The sequence below is a fragment of the Panthera leo genome, chromosome B3, assembly GCF_018350215.1.
Source record: "Panthera leo isolate Ple1 chromosome B3, P.leo_Ple1_pat1.1, whole genome shotgun sequence".
Classification (NCBI taxonomy): domain Eukaryota; kingdom Metazoa; phylum Chordata; class Mammalia; order Carnivora; family Felidae; genus Panthera; species Panthera leo.
Genome location: NC_056684.1, coordinates 147,016,618 through 147,037,736, shown reverse-complemented (window position 1 = coordinate 147,037,736; position 21,119 = coordinate 147,016,618). Strand labels below are relative to the sequence as shown.

At 43.1% G+C, this 21,119-nt stretch overlaps 1 gene segment (V, D, J or C); it reads left to right on the top strand.

Annotated features, from left to right (window-relative positions):
- Nucleotides 1-8,516: 8,516 nt before the first annotated feature.
- On the top strand, nucleotides 8,517-20,644 carry LOC122223235. The segment is given in 2 exon segments: nucleotides 8,517-8,734; nucleotides 20,061-20,644. Coding segments are annotated over 2 exon segments (399 nt in total).
- Nucleotides 20,645-21,119: the final 475 nt, after the last annotated feature.

Below are 21,119 nucleotides of genomic sequence, written 5' to 3'. Positions count from 1 at the left end.
CCATTGCCACATAAGCTGGGATCCTCCATGGTGCACTGGACGAGGCACTGTTGGGAGCACAGGCAGTGGACCCCTCCAAGAAGAAGGCGGCCAGTGAGGCAAACTCATGAATCCCTGTTATATCTCAGAGCGGTTTTTGGTCCCATTTAAGCCATAATAGCTTCATTCCTTGTGGTGTCGCCACAAATGTCAAATTATCAACCCCGAGAAAGTTAAGGGACTGATTGTTGCTGACGACAATCCATAATTAGCCTCCTGACTGCTGAACAACTATAGACAATCCAACTGGCACATGTGTGAAAATACAGTAATGAGGCTGCAGAGCTGACATCCACGTTTCGGGGGTCTGCAGGAGACACAGGGGTCCACAGGCACATCACGGCTCTGACACACATCTCTCATGGCTCACTGACCAGAACGCTGAAATAAACCTTAAACACTGCATGCTTGTGGCCTCTACGTATATATCTAAGCTTCCAAGAGCCCAAACTGAGCCCGAGATTATGTGCAGAGGACCTGAGTCAGCTTCTGGGCCTTGAACTGAGGTATATGCTTCCAGAATTAAGAGACGTTCACACAAGCTCTTTCAGGGACAAATTCATGAGTTGTCTCCAAAACTGTGCGGTTGCACACTGAACATTTTCTCATTCTCCAGGTAATCTGTCTTCCCCCGGTCCCAATGTGGGTTCAGGATAATGGAGGGCTACCACCCACCCACACTGCCTGTTCCACACTGGGGTGTCTGTGGCTGTGAGGGAAGGGGACTGGCATTAGGTTCCACCTAGCACAAGCTGTGCCTCCCTGGAGAGCAAATTTCAAATGTGGGAGACTGAGACCATGAGGTTTAAAGGAGCACCAAATGAAATGAATAAGAAAGGTAGGCACAAGTGCCTATGGATGACTCTGGCATCCAGTTGGAGCCCGATCAATGTGAATCCCTGCTCTCTTTCTCTTGCCTACTTTTCAGTGAGTTTAACCTTAGATAAGGATCTGCCTAGGATTCCCACTGGTTTTCTGAGAGCCTTCTCAAATAACCACACAGAGGTGAGCCTGTGAAAAGTTAGGGACTTCAGCCCCATCCATTCTCAAGTAATCAGGTACTTGCTACCCTGTTTTCTGTGCCCTGATCACTGGGACTGTGTGAAGGAGGCATGCCCTTCCCAAGGTCCTTGTGTACCCTTGCTTCTGGGCCCTGTGAGTCATAAATCCTGTGCCTCCATTTCCTTTGTTGGGGGTGCACGGAAACCCCACCTTGAGTCAGGAGGGCCCCATGCATCTCATGTATCCAAAGCCAGAGCTCAGATGCCTAGGGAGCTGCCTATCCACCCCCTGAGCAATGGCTCTTCCCTATTCCTTCAGCAGGATACAGTCTACATGTTCTTAATTTTGTACAACAGCTGGGGTCCCCAACACATTTGTCCCCAGGGATGGGATTGGGGGCCTAGGTGGTGCCCTCCAACAATGTGTTAGCACTGAAAATGGCTCACTCGTTTCTCACCCCCACATCTCAGCTGCTCTGGGAAGGAGCTGGAGCTTGCCGGTGGTCTGTAGCTTTGCTTTGGGCTGATGCCACGTGTTGCCAGAAACCCCTACCCTAAGTTACCAGTGCCATAAAAGGTCAGACTCCCTGCAGAGACCAACAATCAGGCACCATCCTAGGGTTCCAGAGGTGTGTATTTCCTACTCATCTCCAAGTGAGATATTGCTGGACACCGAAGACCATATGCCTAGATTAGTGTCGAAGAAGACGCCAGCTGCTGGGTCCACTGTGTTGCAGCCAGTACCCTGGTGTTGTGTTTGCTTAGCCATGCCTACCTAGTGACAGAGGCAACTCTACCAGGAGCATCATGTCTCTCTGGGTGGAGGACACGACCAAGGCAACCTCCCCCTACTGGCTGTATTCGTCACTGCTGTTGACAATGGCTCCCTATTTGACAGGTGTTGAGGGGGACACTGCAGCGTGGGAGGCCTAATCACACGTGTCTGGGAAGAGTTAACTTCTATCCCAGGTCTTCACTACACCAACATATCCAAGGACCAGTGTGAAAGAGAGAAATGGTGACAGGCACTACACCATCATGAAAATGCAAGGTTTCCTGGAATCATTTATCCAAAGGGAGGGAGACAAGGACATTGATTGGCTCTAGTGGGTCTTCACAATTGGCTTCAAGCTGTTGCTTTAAGCACTTGACATACTACAGCTGTCTGGATTGGTCCAAGTGCCCCAGATTCATAAATCACTGAAAAGCTCAAGGTATCAGCGGCCTGTTTACTTAGAGACAACCTACGGAGCTTCCAGTCTTTTCACTGTATCAAAAGGCTCTGACAATCACCCCAAGGCACATGGCAAGAGACACACACCAAGGAAAAAGGGGAAGGCTCTGAGGAAGAGGCTCCCTAGGGCCCCAGAGCCCACAGAGGTAGGAAGAAAGAAGCTCTGATTCTCCGGACTTGGATTTTTATGGCACGACAGCACAGGCCCACTGGGAGAGGTCAAGCCCAGGTGATGCAATCCAACTCTAAGATAGAATGGGGACAATTCAATGGGTGTGGGTTTTGGGTTTTGTTGTGTTTTGTTTTGTTTTTGCCTTATGTCATGCGCCCATGAGCCCTTGTCCATTTCCACCTGGAGGAGAGGCACTTGACAATAGAATCTAAGGAGTTCTTCTTGAAGGACTACTCTGATCTTAAGCCTTGTGCCAATACAGTTCATGGAAATACCAGCTGTAGTGTAGCAGGCATTAGCATGCATGCCATAGTCAGATGTGAAAAGGAGAATTTTCAAGAAGCCCAAGACTTCTTTTCTGCAAAAGCTGATGGGATCACCACCTCCATAGATAGGAGCCCACAGGAGGGTCCCAGCAGTGCCCCATTCAAGGGGTGGAACTTCAACCCAGATCTCTTGCTCTAGAGATGATGCCCACACTTCTCTTTATGCACAGCTCTGAGAAGAGGGGTCCCTAGTGACTTAATCTCAGGACAGCCTGAACACAAGTCAGAAACTTTGATCAGACTCTTTGGGATCTTCGAGAGAATGCTGTTCCTACCCTTCGGGTGGGTGCCATCACATCTCTTGACAGGACAGCCCTGGTAGTGGGGAGCTGGGATCCCAGTGGGTGGGGAGATGCCAAGGCCCCTGCCTAGGGACCTGGAGGTTTGTGGAGTATGTCCTTCCTCCTGGGACAACTGCCCCTACACTTCTGTAATTACCGTGTAGGACACAGACACAGAGAACACTTTATTTCTCTCATTGACCCTGAAGCCAAGGTACAGTTCTTCCCAGGAACCCCTCCAAATAAAAGTGTGGTGCCCTTTAGCTTACTAGGTATAAAGGGAGGGATAGTAGAAGGGTCTCATCATTGCTTTGATGTCACTATTGGAAGAATCTTTACTGAATCTCTTTTAGCAACTGTGGCCCCTTTGACCGTGCATTGTCTTGTTAATGATGTGGATGCCCTCACATGCCATCAAGGCCAGTGGGAACAAACCCAGTGCCTGGATTTCCTGGGGGGAACTACATATCAGGAGTCTGTAGGACTGCAAATTGCAACCCCCCCCACATCCAATTAAGACAGTATATGCACATCAATATTGTGCGCAATAGAGGACTGAGTAATTGAACCCCATAATTCAAGATTTACTGAAGGAGGGGGGACATTAAACACACCATTTCTCCTTTCAGTCTACCCACTTGACGGGCATTAAAGCCCCCTCCTAACAGGTGGCGCTTTACAGTTGACTACTGAAATGTAAATTCCCAGCTGTCCATAAGATGGCTCACATTCCCAAGACTGTCTAGGCAGTTGAGGGTATCTCAAGGGCCACAGGGGAGACTCTGTCATGACTGAGCTAGCCAGTATGTCCCATTCAGCATCGATGACCAAGGAGTCCCAGCCACAGTCTGCTCTCAACCTGTACATCTCTACCCTGCTGCCTTGGGAATTCCTAACAGTCCAAACAGTGCCAAGATGTTAGCCTGACCAGCTCATGTAGAGCCTGTCATGTGTTCCCACTGGTCTGGGCAATTGAGGGTCACTGTCACTGGTCAATTATCATGCATTCCTGAAAGTTTGTGAGACACGGGAGGCCTGCAGCCCTTCAGCAGCTATAAGGTGGGTTTTGTCACCTGACTGAGCTACTCCAGATTTTCGGTCTACTCTCATATGACTTGTGCTGTTAGGAAGCCTTACCTGGAAGTGGCTGAGCTATGTCACTTGATGCACAGGTAGTCTGAGTGCCAATGAAACATTTTGTGATCTGGAAAGTTTTTGTGCCATGGGGGTTATGCTGGAGCACCTTGTGACCACCTGGCACCAGATTGCCTTGCTATGTCACCGAGAGAGAGAACCTAGCACCATGACTTCATACAAAGGAAATATTCTCTCCCAATACTTCACCTGAGCAAAGGACCATCCTGAAGCTTCCATCAAAGTTGTGGTCCCAATCAATGCAGTGGAAGGAAAGGCAGAGTGACATTGTCGTTCTGGTTGTGGATACCACACCCTTCTATTTGTCCATCCACATGGTGCATTCACCTGCTTGCATTGGCAGGAAATAACACTACTTTGGGGGCTTACTTGCTATCCTGATGTCAAAACAATTGACAATCAGACTGATTATTTACTGTAGACAGGACTTGGAAAACTGGTGTAAGGGTCTGTGTCTGACCTGCTGAGATAACTACACAGGTGAATGGGGCAGATGCAGTCTGAAGACAGACAGACATAGAGGTTCAGAGGGAGAGCAGGAAATGTAGTCAGTCTTTTAATAGTGGGGGAAAGGGTAGGCACCATTTTAAAAAGTTTTTTTTTTTTTTTCCTGACAGGAAAGAGCCGGAAAATGAAACTCGGTGGAAATGCAGTTTTTTGATCCATGACCTACTATGTGATGCCATGTGTTTCCGGAGCCTGGGAATTGGCTCTGGGAATCCTTACCTATGGTCGTTGTGGGGATGGCCATCCAGGATCTTGACGATGGCATTTTCTGGAACTATTTTGTGCAGCTGGCATGAATCCAGAAGAATCTTTCCCTAATTCTGATGGCAGTGTAGTCGGTTAGCAGTTCGTCATAAGGTCCTTCTCAGCGAGGTGGCACTGGGTGCTCTCTGAAGACTTGATGAGCATCCCATATTCTGTAGAAAGGGTTGCATGGCTAGGCTGTGGCAGAGGCCATGTTCTTATTGTCTATGGATGATATAACCCAAGTGCACCTGTTACTTCTTGGACATGGCTATGCATGGCATCAACTTGGTCATATAAGTTATCATAAAGTTCACTCAATCAGGGAAGAAAGGGTTAAGGACTCCTTTCTAAAATACTGTTGCAAAGGGGGTCAGTCCCTGCCTGCTATTTGGAGCATTCCAAATCTCATTAAGGGCCAAGGACAATGATTCTGGATGTTCCAGGCCAGTTTCCAGGTGGATTTTTCCTGAAGGAATTTTGTGTCTAGTTTTTCATGTTCCATATCTGTTCCCCTAATCCACATATCCTCATCGTCTGCTTCTGTGATGATTAAGGATGATGTGGGGTAGAAAATTCTAATTATCACCCCAAGTCTTTGCAAGTACGTAGTTTGTCTATGTGCTGAAGTGAGTTCCTTGGTCTAGCTAAATCCATAATGGAATGGCAAATCCAGGAACCATTTCAGGCATTACATTCTTTACCACAGTCGTGGCAATGGCATGTCCAGTCAGTCAGCATCAGTCCATCCACCAAACAAGCAGCCATTTACCAATGAGGAACCCAATTTGTCAAATCCATCTGGAGAGCCCCAGTGGGCAGGGAGGGGCTACCCGCCCATAGACTTCCTTCTAGCTCTACAAATATTTGCTTGCCCCTTTTCTAGTATGGTGTAGCCCCCCTTGCATGCTTTGTTCTCTGTGACTTTGCTTTTATATCAAATCAATCATTCTCAAGTGAATGTCATCATATTCATCTTTCATGTTTTCTTTGAAGGCATTTAGGTTCAAGTGTTCTTCTTAATCCTTCATCCATTTTGAGATTTTTTTTGTGTCGACGTATATGTATGAAGAAAGATTATGGCCAAATGTTATTATTTTGCATGTATGTATCAATACTATTTTTTAATTTTTACTTTGTTTTTGAGGGAGAGAGACAGATCATGAGTAGGGAGGCACAGAGATAGAGGCAGAAACAGAATCCATGCCCTGAGCTGTCAGCAGGAGCCTGATGTGAGGCTCGAACCCACAAACCATGAGATCATGACCTGAGTGGAAGTGGGATGCTTAACCTACCAAGCCACACAGGTGCCCCTAGTCAACACCATGTTTAAGAGACACTATCCTCCCCCCACTGTGCATTGTTGGAAATCTCGTGCAGGATTTGCTGACTGCATCTGCAAACTTCTACTTCTGGGCTCCGTAATGAGCTCCACTGGTCTAAATATCTCATTTGATGCCAGAATCACACTGTTGTGGTTAATGTACCTCTGCAATATATTTAGAAAGAGAGAAGTGTGATGTCTCCAGGTTCTCTCGACGTCATGATTGTTTTGTTGCTTCCATGTGTTGTGTGCTTTCATATGAATTGTATATTTTTCAGGTTCCTTAAAAAACCCATTGGCATTTCTACTGACATAACAAGATAAACATAAAAATACCATAAAAAGATAAAGCAGACAGAAAATAGAGACTATCACAAATTCAGAAAACAGATAAATTACATAAAAATTTGTATTTGGAAAAGTAAGTAAAATTTGAAACAAATAGGTAGCCTGGGGAAACAGGGAAGACTCAAACAAATGCAATCAGAATGGAAAGAGGAGACATAACTGAACTAAAGACATGGAAACGATCATTAAAGAAAAACTTAGGTATTTATAGGCCAACAATTAGATCACCAGGAACAAATTACACATTTTATGCCATAAGGCAGGCCACCAAGACTGCTTCATGGAAAAATACAAAAGGAACAAAAGAAAAATTAATAAGATTTCTCTATCTAAAACCTCACCCTGCAAAAAATCTGCCTAGGAGTCCATGGCTTTATCAAAACTTCTACTAAGTATTTAAAGAGGAATTAATGCCAATATTTCTCAAACTATTACAAACCACTGATAAAAAAACAGCACTCCCAAATGAAATTTGTGAGGACAGCATTGTTTTCACACCAAAACCAAAGAAAGACACCACAAGAAGGGAAACTACAGGTCACTATCTCAAATGAACATACATGCAAAATTCCTTCACAAAATCTGAGCTTACTGAATTCAACAGAACATTGAGAGGATCATACAACATAATCCAGTGGGATTCACTCCAGGGATGCAAGGATCCTTCAACATACACAGATGCATAAATGTGACGTCCTCCCTTAACAGAGGGAATGACTGAATCAAAGCCATCATTAATTGATTCAAAAAAACATTAGACAAAATTCAACACATGTTCATCATTTAAAAAGAACCCAATTAAAAAGGGACTGAAGGAAATTACCTCCACATGATCATGGCCACTATGAAAAGCCCACACCTGACAGCATATTGAACGGTAAAATGCTGAAGGCTTTCCTGTCAAATCAGGAGCCAGGCAATGATGGTCACCCCTAACATAAGTGTTCCCCATGTAACGTGAAGAATACATATGCCACCTCAAACTATGTCATCTTGTCACACTGCTTATTTGGGTGAAAGTCACTTGAGAAAGAGTCCAAGTACACTCAGACTCTCCATTGTCCCTTGTCAGCAGGATATAAATCTCCCTCCCATGTACCAAGAGGGAAGAACCATCGTTAGAACCAGAATAAAGAATACAGGGACAAGAAGGCTATGCAAACAAACCTACTTACTTGGTGACCCCAAACTTAACTCTTGCCAAACCCAATGTTTTTTTTGTCTGAAAGACACAAGTGCCACCTGCTTTGTCCTTTCTCTGGGTGTCATGTCATTAGGAAGGCCATGCACTTACAAAATGAAATTTATTCTCTCCTGTAGATATGTCTTATGTCAATTGAATCCTTACACTGGCTAAATCCCAGAAGAAAAGAAGGGAAAAGCTTTCTTCTCCTACCATTGGAAGACATAACCAGAAAAAAATAGGGAATAAAAAAAATAAAAGACATTTAAATCAGTAAGGAGGAAGGAAAATTACATGTTTGCAGGTGACATTGATCTTAAACATAACAAAACCCTAGAGATACCACAAAAAATATTAGAACCAGTTTTTATAAATGAGGAAAAGAGCAGGATGCAAAATGAACAAAGAAAATAAATAAAAACAAACCACCTGTGATTCTACACACCAGCATGAAAATACATGCAAAATAAATAACAAAATTATACAAGTGAAAATGACAGAATAAAGTATTTTGGGTTAAATTTCAAAAAGTATGTAAAATACTTGTAGAGTGAAAATGATCTATGTTGATGAAAGACCTGTAAAAATGCACACAGGACTGCAAATACACCTGTACTCACTGAATACAATTATTCATATTGTCAAACACCATCTACACAAACTAAACTACAAGTGCGTCCCTAACCCTGTAGTTCACTTTTAAAGAATCAAATCTAAGACTGGAGCTTGATATATATGTCAGAGCACATGCAAATGGGGTCCTCTCTGTGCTGATAAAACCAGCCCATCCAGACTCCGCAGCTGGGAGAGGAGCCCCAGCCCCGGGAGTCCCAGGTGTTCCCATTCTCTGATCAGGACAGAACAGACACCTCACCATGGAGTTTGTGCTTGGCTGGGTGTTCCTGGTTGCCCTTTTAAAAGGTAATTCATGGTGAACGGGAGACACTGAGTCTGTGAGTGGATATGAGTGAAACAGTGGATGTGTGACAGTTTCCTGACCAAGATGTCGGTGTCTGCAGGTGTCCAGTGTGACGTGCAGCTGACGGAGTCTGGACGAGACCTGGTGCAGCCTGGGGGGTCCCTGAGACTCACCTGTGTAGCCTCTGGATTCACCTTCAGTAGATATGGAATGAGCTGGGTTCGCCAGGTTCCAGGAAAGGGGTGTAGTGGCTCACATATATTTATGATGATGGAAGTAGCACGTACTACACAGACTCAGTAAAGGGCCGACTCCCCATCTCCAGAGACAACTCCAAGAACACGCTGTATCTGCAGATGAACAACCTGTGGGCCAAGGACAAGGCCACATATTACTGTGCAAGAGACAGGGTGAGGGGACCTCGCTGGGAGCCCAGACACAAACCTCCCTGCAGGGGGGATCAGCACCACCAGGGGGCGCACACTATGCACAATTCTCCTTTGTGTTCCCAGGCGCAGGTGCAGATGGAGGTTACAGGCAGGTTTCCTGTCAGGGTCTGGGGCTTCCTGTCCACACAGCAGTTTCTCCAGGGAGCCTCTCTGGACACAGGATTCTGTGTTTACCTATTACCTGTGTGAATTAGATCATTGTTTTCCTAGGAAAACTACCCTAACATGCACAAAGACACAGTTGTTTGCATTGCTTTCTCCTGTCCCTCAACATGAGTGAATTACAGATTTCCTGAGGCACAATAGCTGAACATTTACATGAGTCCCAGATGCACTCCCTGTGCAGCCAGGACCACAAGCTCCCACAGCTCCCCATTATCTTCACCCAGCCCATGTCCCAATCAAACAACGTGACACTTCCTTCATGGCACTTTGCTACTCAGGACTTTAAATGAGCTACAACTTTATTCAATTCCTCTAAACAAGAGATAAATCATCTGCATGTATTAGTCAGGATTCCCTCAAGCAACAGAAGCCAAAGCACATTGGTTTCCATGACAAAATATGCTGAGAAGTCCCATGATCTACTGTCACAAATTGGAAAGCCAGGAAAACCAGTGGTATAATTCTCGCCTGATTCTGAACTAGTGTCTAGTCTCAGAACCTGCAGAGCCTATGATGTAACTCTAAGAACAAGGGCAGGAGGAGACCAATGTTCCACTTCAAACAAGCACATGGGAAGTAAAAATGAGGGAATTCTTCCTCCCTCTGCGTCGGATTCTACTCAGAACTGTGATGGAATGGGTGATGCCCAGGCAGAAAGAAACCATGGATGGAAATGCCAATCTCTTCTGGAAACTCATCACAGACATACACAGAAACAGTTGTGAATCTGGACACTCCCATAACGCAGTCAAGATGACACATAAAGGTAATCATGACAAGTCAACATGCTGTAAATGTTGAGTTCAAAAACTGAAGATTTAGAAGTCCATGCCATCACTGGGGTGGACCCTGGTGGGCATAGCAGTGCTCCTGTGGAGAAGGAGCCCCGAGGCCCATAGGGACTGCTGCGGTTTGAGGGTCCCCTGGGTCATATCGGGTGGGACAGTTACCGTCTTGGAGTGCATTTGGGAGACAGGGCATTGCCTCTCATGGGGCAGGAGAGCTGACAGGCACCATTGCACTGCCCTGGTCATTAGCATAGGAGCCTCTGCCGAGAGCAGCTAACTGAACGCTCCCTTCTTGTTCTTCCTCACCATGAACTCCAAACTCCTAGTGTTCATGCAACTGCCCTTCTGGGATAACCAGCTCCAACCACATCCCAGCAACACACTGTCCCAGAGGATCAGTGGGGTCCCTGTCACATTGAGTTCAACAATTTGGTGTATTCAAACCCAGCTAGAGCTCCTGAGATAAAACATAAGAGCCCTAAGCTGCCAGGTGTGCCAATGGATTGGACAAAGGCAGGGTGAAGGCCGGGTTCTGAAGGAAGCCTGGGACCCATGAGTACAGATTGTTCTCTCTATGTGAGGGCTTCCTGAACAGGGGTGGCTGGAAACTCCAACTGCAGGGACTAGAGAAGGAGTTGATGCCAATATTTCCTCCCACCAATTATCATGGACAGAATTCAGTGAGCAGCCCAACACCCCCCAGTAGATACTGAGCCACTGACACCAAGACATACCCACCTTTCCTTCCTCAGGTGCTTCCTTACTAGGGAAAGAGTGCCTACAACCCAGATCACCATTGCACCCCTCCCTCCAAAGACCACCATATACCCCCACAGGCACCAAGTCTACTGACCATAGAGTGAGGCATAGCTTCACCTCTAGGGGAAATAGGAATCAGCCTCTTTTAATAAGGAGACCAAACTCACCTAGTTAAAACTCACAACACTATGGACAATGTTGAAAAAATCTCCCCTGGAGGCAAGGAGATCTCTGCAGAGGACTGACCTGAGGGACAGAGCAGCCAATACAAGACAGCACAGTGCACACAGCACATGCAAGAAATGCTTCCAGAATGTCAGGTTGTTAACAGTATGTAAACATTTCTCAAAAAAGACACTACTCTAGAAGCAGAAAACATAACAGGATTTTCCTAAAACACTTAAGAAAGAGGAGACATGGACATACAGAGTGATAGAGGAATTCATGCCAAAAGAAAAAACCATAAAAGGACATTGCCAGGGATATAATTAAAACACATATAAATAATAAGACTCAAACAGAATTTAATACCTATCATAAGGAAACAGAACTTTTAAAAACTATCATAAGGATACTACCTGTGCTTGAGAAAGCCTAGAAGACATGAGGATACCCTGAGTACAGATGGAAAAGACCTAAAACCAGGTCAGGCTGAAACTTTTAAAATGCTGTAACCAAGATGTGAACCTGATTGGATATAATGAACTCATGGCAGAAAGAAGCAGACGAATGAGTAAGTGCCATGGAAGATAAAATTTTGTGAGAAATGAAGCAGGAAAGAAGAAGAAAATTAAAGTATTGCATCACAAACGTATACTTAGGGAATCAGCAACTCCATAAAGTGTAATAAAATTCTTTTCAAAGGAGTCCCAGAAGAAGAAGAGAGGGAGAAAAAAAGGGGAGAAGTTTTGTCTGAGCGCATTGGAGTGGAAAATTTCCACTAAATGGTGAAGGAAACAGACGTCCACATCTATGAGCCACAGAGAATTCCCATTAAAATTAAAAAAAAAAAAAGCAGGCCAACTCTGAGACATAACATAGTAAAATTCACAAAATACACAGATTAAAAAAACCCTATAAGCATGAAGTCAGAAGAGTTTGCGAACGAATACGGGAAGATAAAAAAAGACTATGGCAGAAGTGTCCACAGAAACCTGCAGGAAAGAAGGGAGTGGCATAATATCCTCACATGTTCAATTGAAAATCAGGCAGTCAATGGGGGAGGAGACAAGATGGCGGAACAACGTGGAAGATTTTTGTGTGTCTCGCGTCCATGAAATACAGCCAGACCAACACTAAACCATCCTACACACCTAGAAAACTGATTGAGGATTAACACAACAATCTGCACAACCTGAACCACAGAATTCAACAGTACGTGGCGTGGAGAGGGGACCTTGGGGAGCATGAAGCTGCAGGAAGGGAGGTGCTTTTGCAGGCGGAGAGAGGACGGAGACTGGGGAGTGGGGGAGAATAAAGGAAAAGCACCCCTCCCCAAAAGCAGCTGGAGAGAAAGTGGAAAATTGGAAACAGCCACAGGGACTCAACTAAAAAGGGAGAAAGGAGAAAGGAGAGTATGTAAATTCCACTAAGACTGTAAACAAGGGGAGTGCAAAGGCTGCAACTCCACAGCTCGATACCTGGAGGTGCTCTGGTGGGAAGGGAGAATCCCAGGAACAGAGTGGGGTCCGGGATGTTCTCAGGCCACACGGGGAGAGGCAGTTGCACTGCTGGAAGGACATTTGGAGGAGACTGCCAAAGCCCTCTGGTCCCAGCAGACCCCGGAAAACGGCCACATTCGCTGGTGCTGGAACAAGGTCGTTTAGGGTGAAGCCTGGTGCCAGACGTGTGTTGTGATTTTGCATAATCCATGAAACGCTGCTGCTACACTCTCTCGCGAACTCTTTCTGGGGCGGGCTGGTACCTGGCCAAAGTCTCGGGGCACCGACAACAACAGGGTCCAGCAAGCATTCCTAGGTGCTGCTGATATTCGGCCATTGCTCATTGGGCCATTGCTTGGTGAGACCCTCCCACAGAGGGGCAGAACAGGTCAAAGCTGCGGTCCTTTGGATGTAAGGGTCCGGGGAAAACAGCCGCGTCTGTGACAAAACTTGGGAGAGAGGTGAGGCCTCGGGCCTGGTCACGGAGAGTGAAGGAGCAGGGAGTGGACAAGGGCTGAAGACAGAGGATGGGTGCGCAATTGCTGATCCAGGAGAACAGACTGGGTAGCTGGGTGGTGCCATTTTCACCTCTCCCGGCATGTGCATTCGCACCTACAAGCACCACAACAATCCACCCCAGGAGCCTAAAATCGCCATCTAGTGGAGAGCGGAGCCATTACACTGAGCCCCACCCAACTGGGCCAACAGGGCTCTTCAGGAACACAAGTCTCACTGCCGCTTACTTTATAGACTATAAAGAGCTACATAGACTGACATCTAGGGGATAACAAAGTAATTTCAGTCCTACTTCAATCTGTTAGCAGGTTCACCTAGTCAATTGTCTTTCTTTTTTTTCTTTTTCTCTTTTACACTTCTTTTCTTTATCTTCAAGGCAGAAACAGAAAAAATTATTTTTCTTATCAAATATTATTAAAAATATTTTTCTTTAATTTTTATTACTATATTTTTTACATTTCTGTACTTTTTTTTCAAATTCTATTTTACTTCCAACATTTTTTTTACTCTACTTCAGTGTATTCCCGTTTTCAAACTTCCAGTTTCCCTTTTATTTTTTCTTTCTTTTTTTTCTCTTCTTCGTTTCTGTAGTTTTTCTTGAATGCAGAATGAGAAAAACTTCATTTTACTTTCAATTTCTATTAACAATATTTTTCTTTAATTTTTTTACTATATTGATTGCTTTTATGTAAATTTTTTTCAAATTCTATTTTACTTCCATCATTTTATTTTAGTCTACGACGGTGTATTCACTTTTTGAATTTTCAAATAATTTCCTTTTTTTTCCTTTTTGTGTCTTTTTTCTCTTTTTTGTTTCCTCTCTTTTTTCTAGAATACAGAAAAAGAAAAAAATCACATTTATTTTAATTTTTATTAAAAATATTGTTCTTTATTTTTTCTACTATATTCTTTACTTTTCTGTATATTTTTTCAAACTCTATTTTACTCCCATCCTCTCATTTTAGTCTACTTCATTGTATTCATTTTTTCAAATTCTCAAATTATTTCCTTTTTTTTCTCCCCCTCCCATTTTTTTCTCTAATCTGTCAATCCACTTTCAACACCCAGAACAAAACACACCTAGGATCTAGCATATTCCGTTCAATTTGTGTGTGTGTGTTTAATTTTTAATTTTAATATTTCTGTAATTTTATCTTTTAATTTCAATTTTGCGACCTCATTAATTCCTTTTCTCCCTTCAAAATGACAAAACGAAGGAATTCACCCCAAAAGAAAGACCACGAAGAAACGACAGCCAGGGATTTAACCAACACAGATACAAGCAAGATTTCCGAACCCGAATTTAGAATCACAATAATAAGAATACTAGCTGCAGTCAAAAATAGATTAGAATCATTTTCTGCAGAGATAAAAGAAGTAAAAAATAGACAGAATGAAATTTAAAATGCTATACCTAAGCTGCAATCACAGATGGATGCAGCGTTGGCACGGATGGATGAGGCAGAACAGAGAATCAGTGTTATAGAGGACAACCTTATAGAGAATAATGAAACAGAAAAAAAGAGGAGATTAAGGCAAAAGAGCAAGATTTAAGAATTACAGAAATCAGTGACTCATTAAAAAGGAAAAACATGAGAATCATAGGGGTCCCAGAAGTGGAAGAGAGAAATAGGGGTGGAAGGGTTATGTGAGCAAATCATAGCGGAAATCTTTCCTAACTTGGGCAAAGACACAGACATCAAAATCCAGGAAGCACGGAGGACTCCCATTAGATTCAACCAAAACCGACCATCAACAAGGCACATCATAGTCAAACTGACAAAGTACTCAGGCAAGGAGAGAATCATAAAACCAACAGGGAAAGTCCATAACTTACAAGGGAAGACAGATCAGGTTTAGCAGACCTATCCACAGAAACTTGGCAGGCCACAAAGGAGTGGCGGGATGTATTCAGTGTGCTAAATCAGAAAAATATGCAGCCAAGAATTCTGTATCCAGCAAGGCTGTCATTCAAAATAGAAGGCGAGATAAAAAGATTCCCGTAAAACAAAAATTAAATGGGTTTGTGACCACTAAACCAGCCCTGCAAGAAATTTTAAGTGGGAATCTCTGAGGGGAGAAAAGATGAAAATATATCTGTATAAATAAATAAATACCAAAATCAACAAAGGTTAGAAAGACCAAAGAACACCACCATAAACTCCAACTCTACAAGCATCATAATAGCAATAAACTCCTATCTTTCAGTACTCACTCTAAACGTCAATGGACTCAATGCCCCAATCAAAAGACATAGGGTAACAGAATGGAGAAGAAAACAAGATCCATCTATATGCTTTTTACAAGAGACCCACTTTAGACCTAAAGACGCCTCCAGATTGAAAATAAGGGGAAGGAGAACCATCTATCATGCTAATGTTCAACAAAAGAAAGCCGGGGTAGCCATATTGATATCAATCTAGACTTTAAAATAAAGACCGCATCACGAGATGCAGAATGGCATTATATCATTCATAATCAAAGGGTCTATCCACCAAGAAGACCTAACAATTGTAAACATTTATGCGCCAATTGTGAGGGCACCCAAATATAGAAATCAATCACAAACATAAAGAAACTCATCGATAAGAATATCATAATAGTAGGAGACTTCAACACCCCATTTACAACAATAAACAGATCAGCTGATCAAAAAATCAACAAGAAAACAATGGCTTTGAATGACACACTGGACCAGAAGTACTTAACAAATACATTCAGAACATTTCATCCTAAAGCAACACAATATGCACTCTTCTCCAGTGCACATGGAAATTTCTACAGAATAGACCATACACTGGGACACAATTCAGCCCTAAGTAAGTACACAAAGATCGAGATCATACCATGTATATTTTCTGGCCACAATGTCATGAACTCAAAATCAACCCCAAGAAAAAATTTGGAAATGTAACAAATAATTAGAGACTGAAGAAACTACCAAAGAATGAATGGGCTAACCAAGCAGTTAAAGAAGAAATTAAAAAGTATATGGAAGTCAATGAAAATGAAAACACCACAACACAAACCTCTAGGATGCAACAAAGGCGGTCATAAGAGGAAAGTATATAGCAATCCAGGCCTTCCTAAAGAAGGAAGAAAGATCTCAGATACACAACCTAACCTTATGACTAAAGAGCTGGAAAAGGAACAGCAAATAAAACCCAAAACCAGCAGAAGGCAGGAAATACTAAAGATTAGAGCAGAAATTAGTGCTATCGAAACCAAAACACAGTAGAACATATCAATGAAACTAAAAGCTGGTTCTTTGAAAGAATTAACAAAATTGATAAACCACTATCCAGTTTGATCAAAAAGAAAAAGGAAAGGACCCAAATAAATAAAATCAAGAATGACAGAGGAGAGATCACAACCAACACAACAGAAATAAAAACAGTAATAAGAGAATGTTATGAGCAATTATATGCCAATAAAATGGGCAATCTGGAAGAAATGGACAAATTCCTAGAAACATATACACTACCAAAACTGAAACAGGAAGAAATAGAAAATTTGAACCGACCCTTAACAGGTAAGGAAATCGAATTAGTAATCAAAAATCTGCCAAAAGACAACAGTCCAGAACCAGATGGCTTTCCAGGGGAATTCTACCAAGCATTTAAGGGAGAGTTAACACCTAGTCTCTTGAAACTGTTCAAAAAATTAGAAATGGAAGGAAAACTTCCAAACTCTTTCTATGAAGCCAGCATTACCTTGATTCCAAAAACAGACACAGACAACACTTAAAAAGAGAACTATACACCAATTTCCCTGATGAACATGGATGCAAAAATCCTCAACAAGATATTATCCAACCAGAAACAATAATACATTAAAAAATTATTCACCACAACCAAGCGGGATTTATACCTGGGATGCAGGGCTGGCTCAATATCTGTAAAACAATTCACGTGATTCATCACATCGATAAAAGAAAGGACAGGAACCATATGATCCTCTCCATAGGTGCAGAGAAAGCATTTGACAAAATACAACATCCTTTCTTGATAAAAACCCTCAAGAAAGTAGGGATAGAAGGACCATACCTCGAGATCATAAAAGCCATCTATGAACGACCCAATGCTAATATCATCCTCAATGGGGAAAAACTGAGAGCTTTCTCCCTAAGGTCAGGAACAAGACAGGGATATCCACTCTCACCACTGTTATTCAACATAGTATTGGAAGTCTTAGCCTCTGCACTCAGACAACACAAAGAAATAAAAGGCATCCATATTGCCAGGAGACGGTCAAACTTTCACTCTTCACAGATGACATGATACTCTATATGGAAAACCCAAAAGACCCCACCAAAAAACTGCTAGAATTGATTCATGAATTCAGCAAAGTGGCAGGATATAAAACAAACACAGAGATATCGGTTGCATTCCTATACACCAACAATGAAGCAACAGAAATAGAAATCAAGGAATCTATCCCATTTACAGTAGCACCAAAAACCATAAAATACCCAGGAATAAATCTAACCAAAGAGGTGAAAAATCTTTATACTGAAAACTATAGAAAGCTTATGAAAGAAATTGAAGAAGACAAAATATGGGGAAAGATTCCACGCTCCTGAATAGGAAGAACAAATATTGCTAAAATGCTGATAGTACCCAAAGTAACCTACATATTCAATGCAATCCCGATCAAAGTGATACCAGCATTCTTCACAGAGCTAGAAAAAATAATCCTAAAATTTGTATAGAACCAGAAAAGCCGCCGAATAGACAAAGAAATCTTGAAAAAGAAAACCAAAGCAGGAGGCATCACAATCCCAGACTTCAAGCTATACTTCAAAGCTGTAATCATCAAGACAGTATGGTACTGGCACAAGAACAGACACTCAGGGGCATCTGAGTGGATCAGTCTGTTAAGCATCTGACTTTGACTCAGGTCACGATCTGGCAGTTCGTGAGTTAGATCCCACATCAGGCTGTGTGCTGACAGCTCAGAGCCTGAAGCCTGCTTGGAATTCTGTGTCTTCCTCTCTCTCTGACACTCCCCCGCTCATGCTCTGTCTCTGTCTCTGAAAAGTAATTTATAAATGCCAAAAAATATTAAAAAAAAAACAAGAACAGACACTCAGATCAATGGAACAGAATACAAAATCCAGACATGGAACCACAAATATATGGCCAACTAATCTTTGACAAAGCAGGAAAGATTATCCAATGGAATAAAGACACTGTCTTCAGCAAGTGGTGCTGGGAAAACTGAACGGCGACATGCAGAAGAATGAACCAGGACCACTTTCTTACACCATACACAAAAATAACTCAAAATGGATGAAAGACCTCAATGTAAGTCAGGAAGCCATCAAAATCCTCGAGCAGAAAGCAGGCAAAAACATCTTTGATCTTGGCCGCAGCAACTTCCTACTCAACACGTCCCCAGAGGCAAGGGGAAAAAAAGCAAAAATGAACTACTGGGACCTCATCAAAATCAAAATTTTCTGCATAGTGAAGGCAACAATCAGCAAAACTAAAATTCAACTGACAGAATGGGAGAAGATATTTGCAAATGACATCTCAGATAAAGAGTTAGTATCCAAAATCTATAAAGAATTTATCAAACTCAACACCCAAAACACAATCCAGTGAAGAAACGGGAAAAAGACATGAATAGACACTTCTCCAAGGAAGACATCCTGATGGCCAACCGACATATGAAAAAATGCTCCACATCACTCATCATCACGGAAATGCAAATCAAATCCCTAATGAGATACCACTTGACACCTGTCAGAATGGCTAACATTAACAACTCAGTCAACAACAGATGTTGGCAAGGATGCAGAGAGAAGATCTCTTTTGCATTTTGGGGGCAATGCAAGTTGGTGCAGCCACTCTGAAAAACTGTATGGAGATTCCTCAAAAAACTAAAAATAGAACTCCCCTATGACCCAGCAATTGCACTACTAGGCATTTCTCCATGGGACACAGGTGTTCTGTTTCAAAGGGACACATGCACCCCCATGTTCATAGCAGCACTATCAACAATAGCCAAAGTATGGAAAGAGCCAAATGTCCATCGATGGATGAATGGATAAAGAAGAAGGGGTAAATATATACAGTGGAGTAATACTTGGCAATCAAAAAGAGTGAAATCTTGCCATTTGCAACTATGTGGATGGAACTAGAGGGTATTATGCGAAGTGAAATGAGTCAGTCAGAGAAAGACAAAACTCATATGACTTCACTCATATGAGGACTTTAAGAGACAAAACAGATGAACATAAGGGAAGGGAAACAAAAATAATATGAAAACATGGAGGGGACAGAGCACAAGAGACTCATATATATGGAGAACAAACAGAGGGCTACTGGAGGGGTTGTGGGAGGGGGGATGGGCTAAACTGGTAAGGGGCACTAAGGAATCTACTCCTGAAATCATTGTTGCACTATATAATAACTAATTTGGATGTTAATTTTTAAAACTAAAAATAAATACTAATTAATAATAAAAAAATTAAAATATTTTAAGAGAAAATAATGCGTGATCATGCTGTTGAGGTAAATGTTTCTTAAAGGTTATGCCGAAGCCTCCATTAATTAAGGTAAAAACCCAAAACTGAAAAAAAAAAAAAGAATTCTTCATATTGTCACACCGCCATCCACACAAACTAATGTAGAAGTACGTCCCTAACCATGTCATTCACTTTTACAAAATCAAACCTAAGTCTGGAACTTGATATATATGTCAGAGGACATGCAAATGGGGCCCTCCCTGTGCTGATAAAACCAACCCAGCTCGAACGTGCAGCTGGGAGAGGAGCCCCAGCCCCGGGAGTCCCAGGTGTTCCCATTCTGTGATCAGCACAGAACACACACACCTCACCATGGAGTTTGTGCTGGGCTGGGTTTTCCTGGTTGCTCTTTTAAAAGGTAATTCATGGTGAATGGGAGACACTGAGTGTGTGAGTGGACATGACTGAGAAAGAGTGGATGTGTGACAGTTTCCTGACCAAGATGTTTGTGTCTGCAGGTGTCCAGTGTGACGTGCAGTTGGTGGAGTCTGGGGGAGACCTGGTGAAGCCGGGGGGGTCCCTGAGACTCACCTGTGTGGCCTCTGGATTCACCTTCAGTGGCTACGACATGAGCTGGGTTCGCCAGGCTCCAAGGAAGGGGCTGCAGTGGGTCGCAGGCATTTATAGTGATGGAAGTAGCACATACTACGCAGACTCCGTGAAGGGCCGATTCACCATCTCCAGAGACAACGCCAAGAACACGCTGTATCTGCAGATGAACAACCTCAAGACCGAGGACACGGCCACATATTACTGTGCGAAAGACACAGTAAGGGGACATCACTGCGAGCCCAGACACAAACCTCCCTGAAGGAGGGGATCAGCACCACCAGGGGGCGCACACTATGCACAATTCTCCTTTGTGTTCCCAGGCGCAGGTGCACATGGAGGTTACAGGCAGTTTTCCTGTCAGGGTCTGGGGCTTCCTCTCCACACAGCAGTTTCCCCAGGGAGCCTCCCTGGTTATATGATTCTGTGTTTACCTATTAACTCTCTGAATTAGCAACTGGGTTGTCATAGGGAAACTAGACAAACATGCACAAAGACACAGTTGTTTGCACTTGCTTACTCCGGTCCCTCAACATGAGTGAATTACAGATTTCCTGAGGCACAACAGCTGCACATTTACAGGATTCCCAGATGCGCTCCCTGTGCAGCCAGGACCACAGGATCCCACAGCTCCTCCTTATCCTCACCCAGCCCTTGTCCCAGTCAAACAACGTGACACTTTCTTCATAGCCCTTTGCTACTCAGGACTTTAAATGAGCTACAGCTTTATTCAATTACTCTAAAGGAGAGACAATCTCCATGTATTAGTCAAGATTCCCCAGAGGAACACAACCAAAATGTCATTGGTTTCCATAACTAAATATGTTGAGAAGACCCATGATCTACTGTCACAAGCTGAAGACTCAGGAAAACCCGTGATGTAATTCTTGTCTGATTCTGACTAGTGTCTAGTCTCAGAACGTGGAGAGCTGATAATGTAACTCTCAGAAAAAGGGCCAGAGGAGACC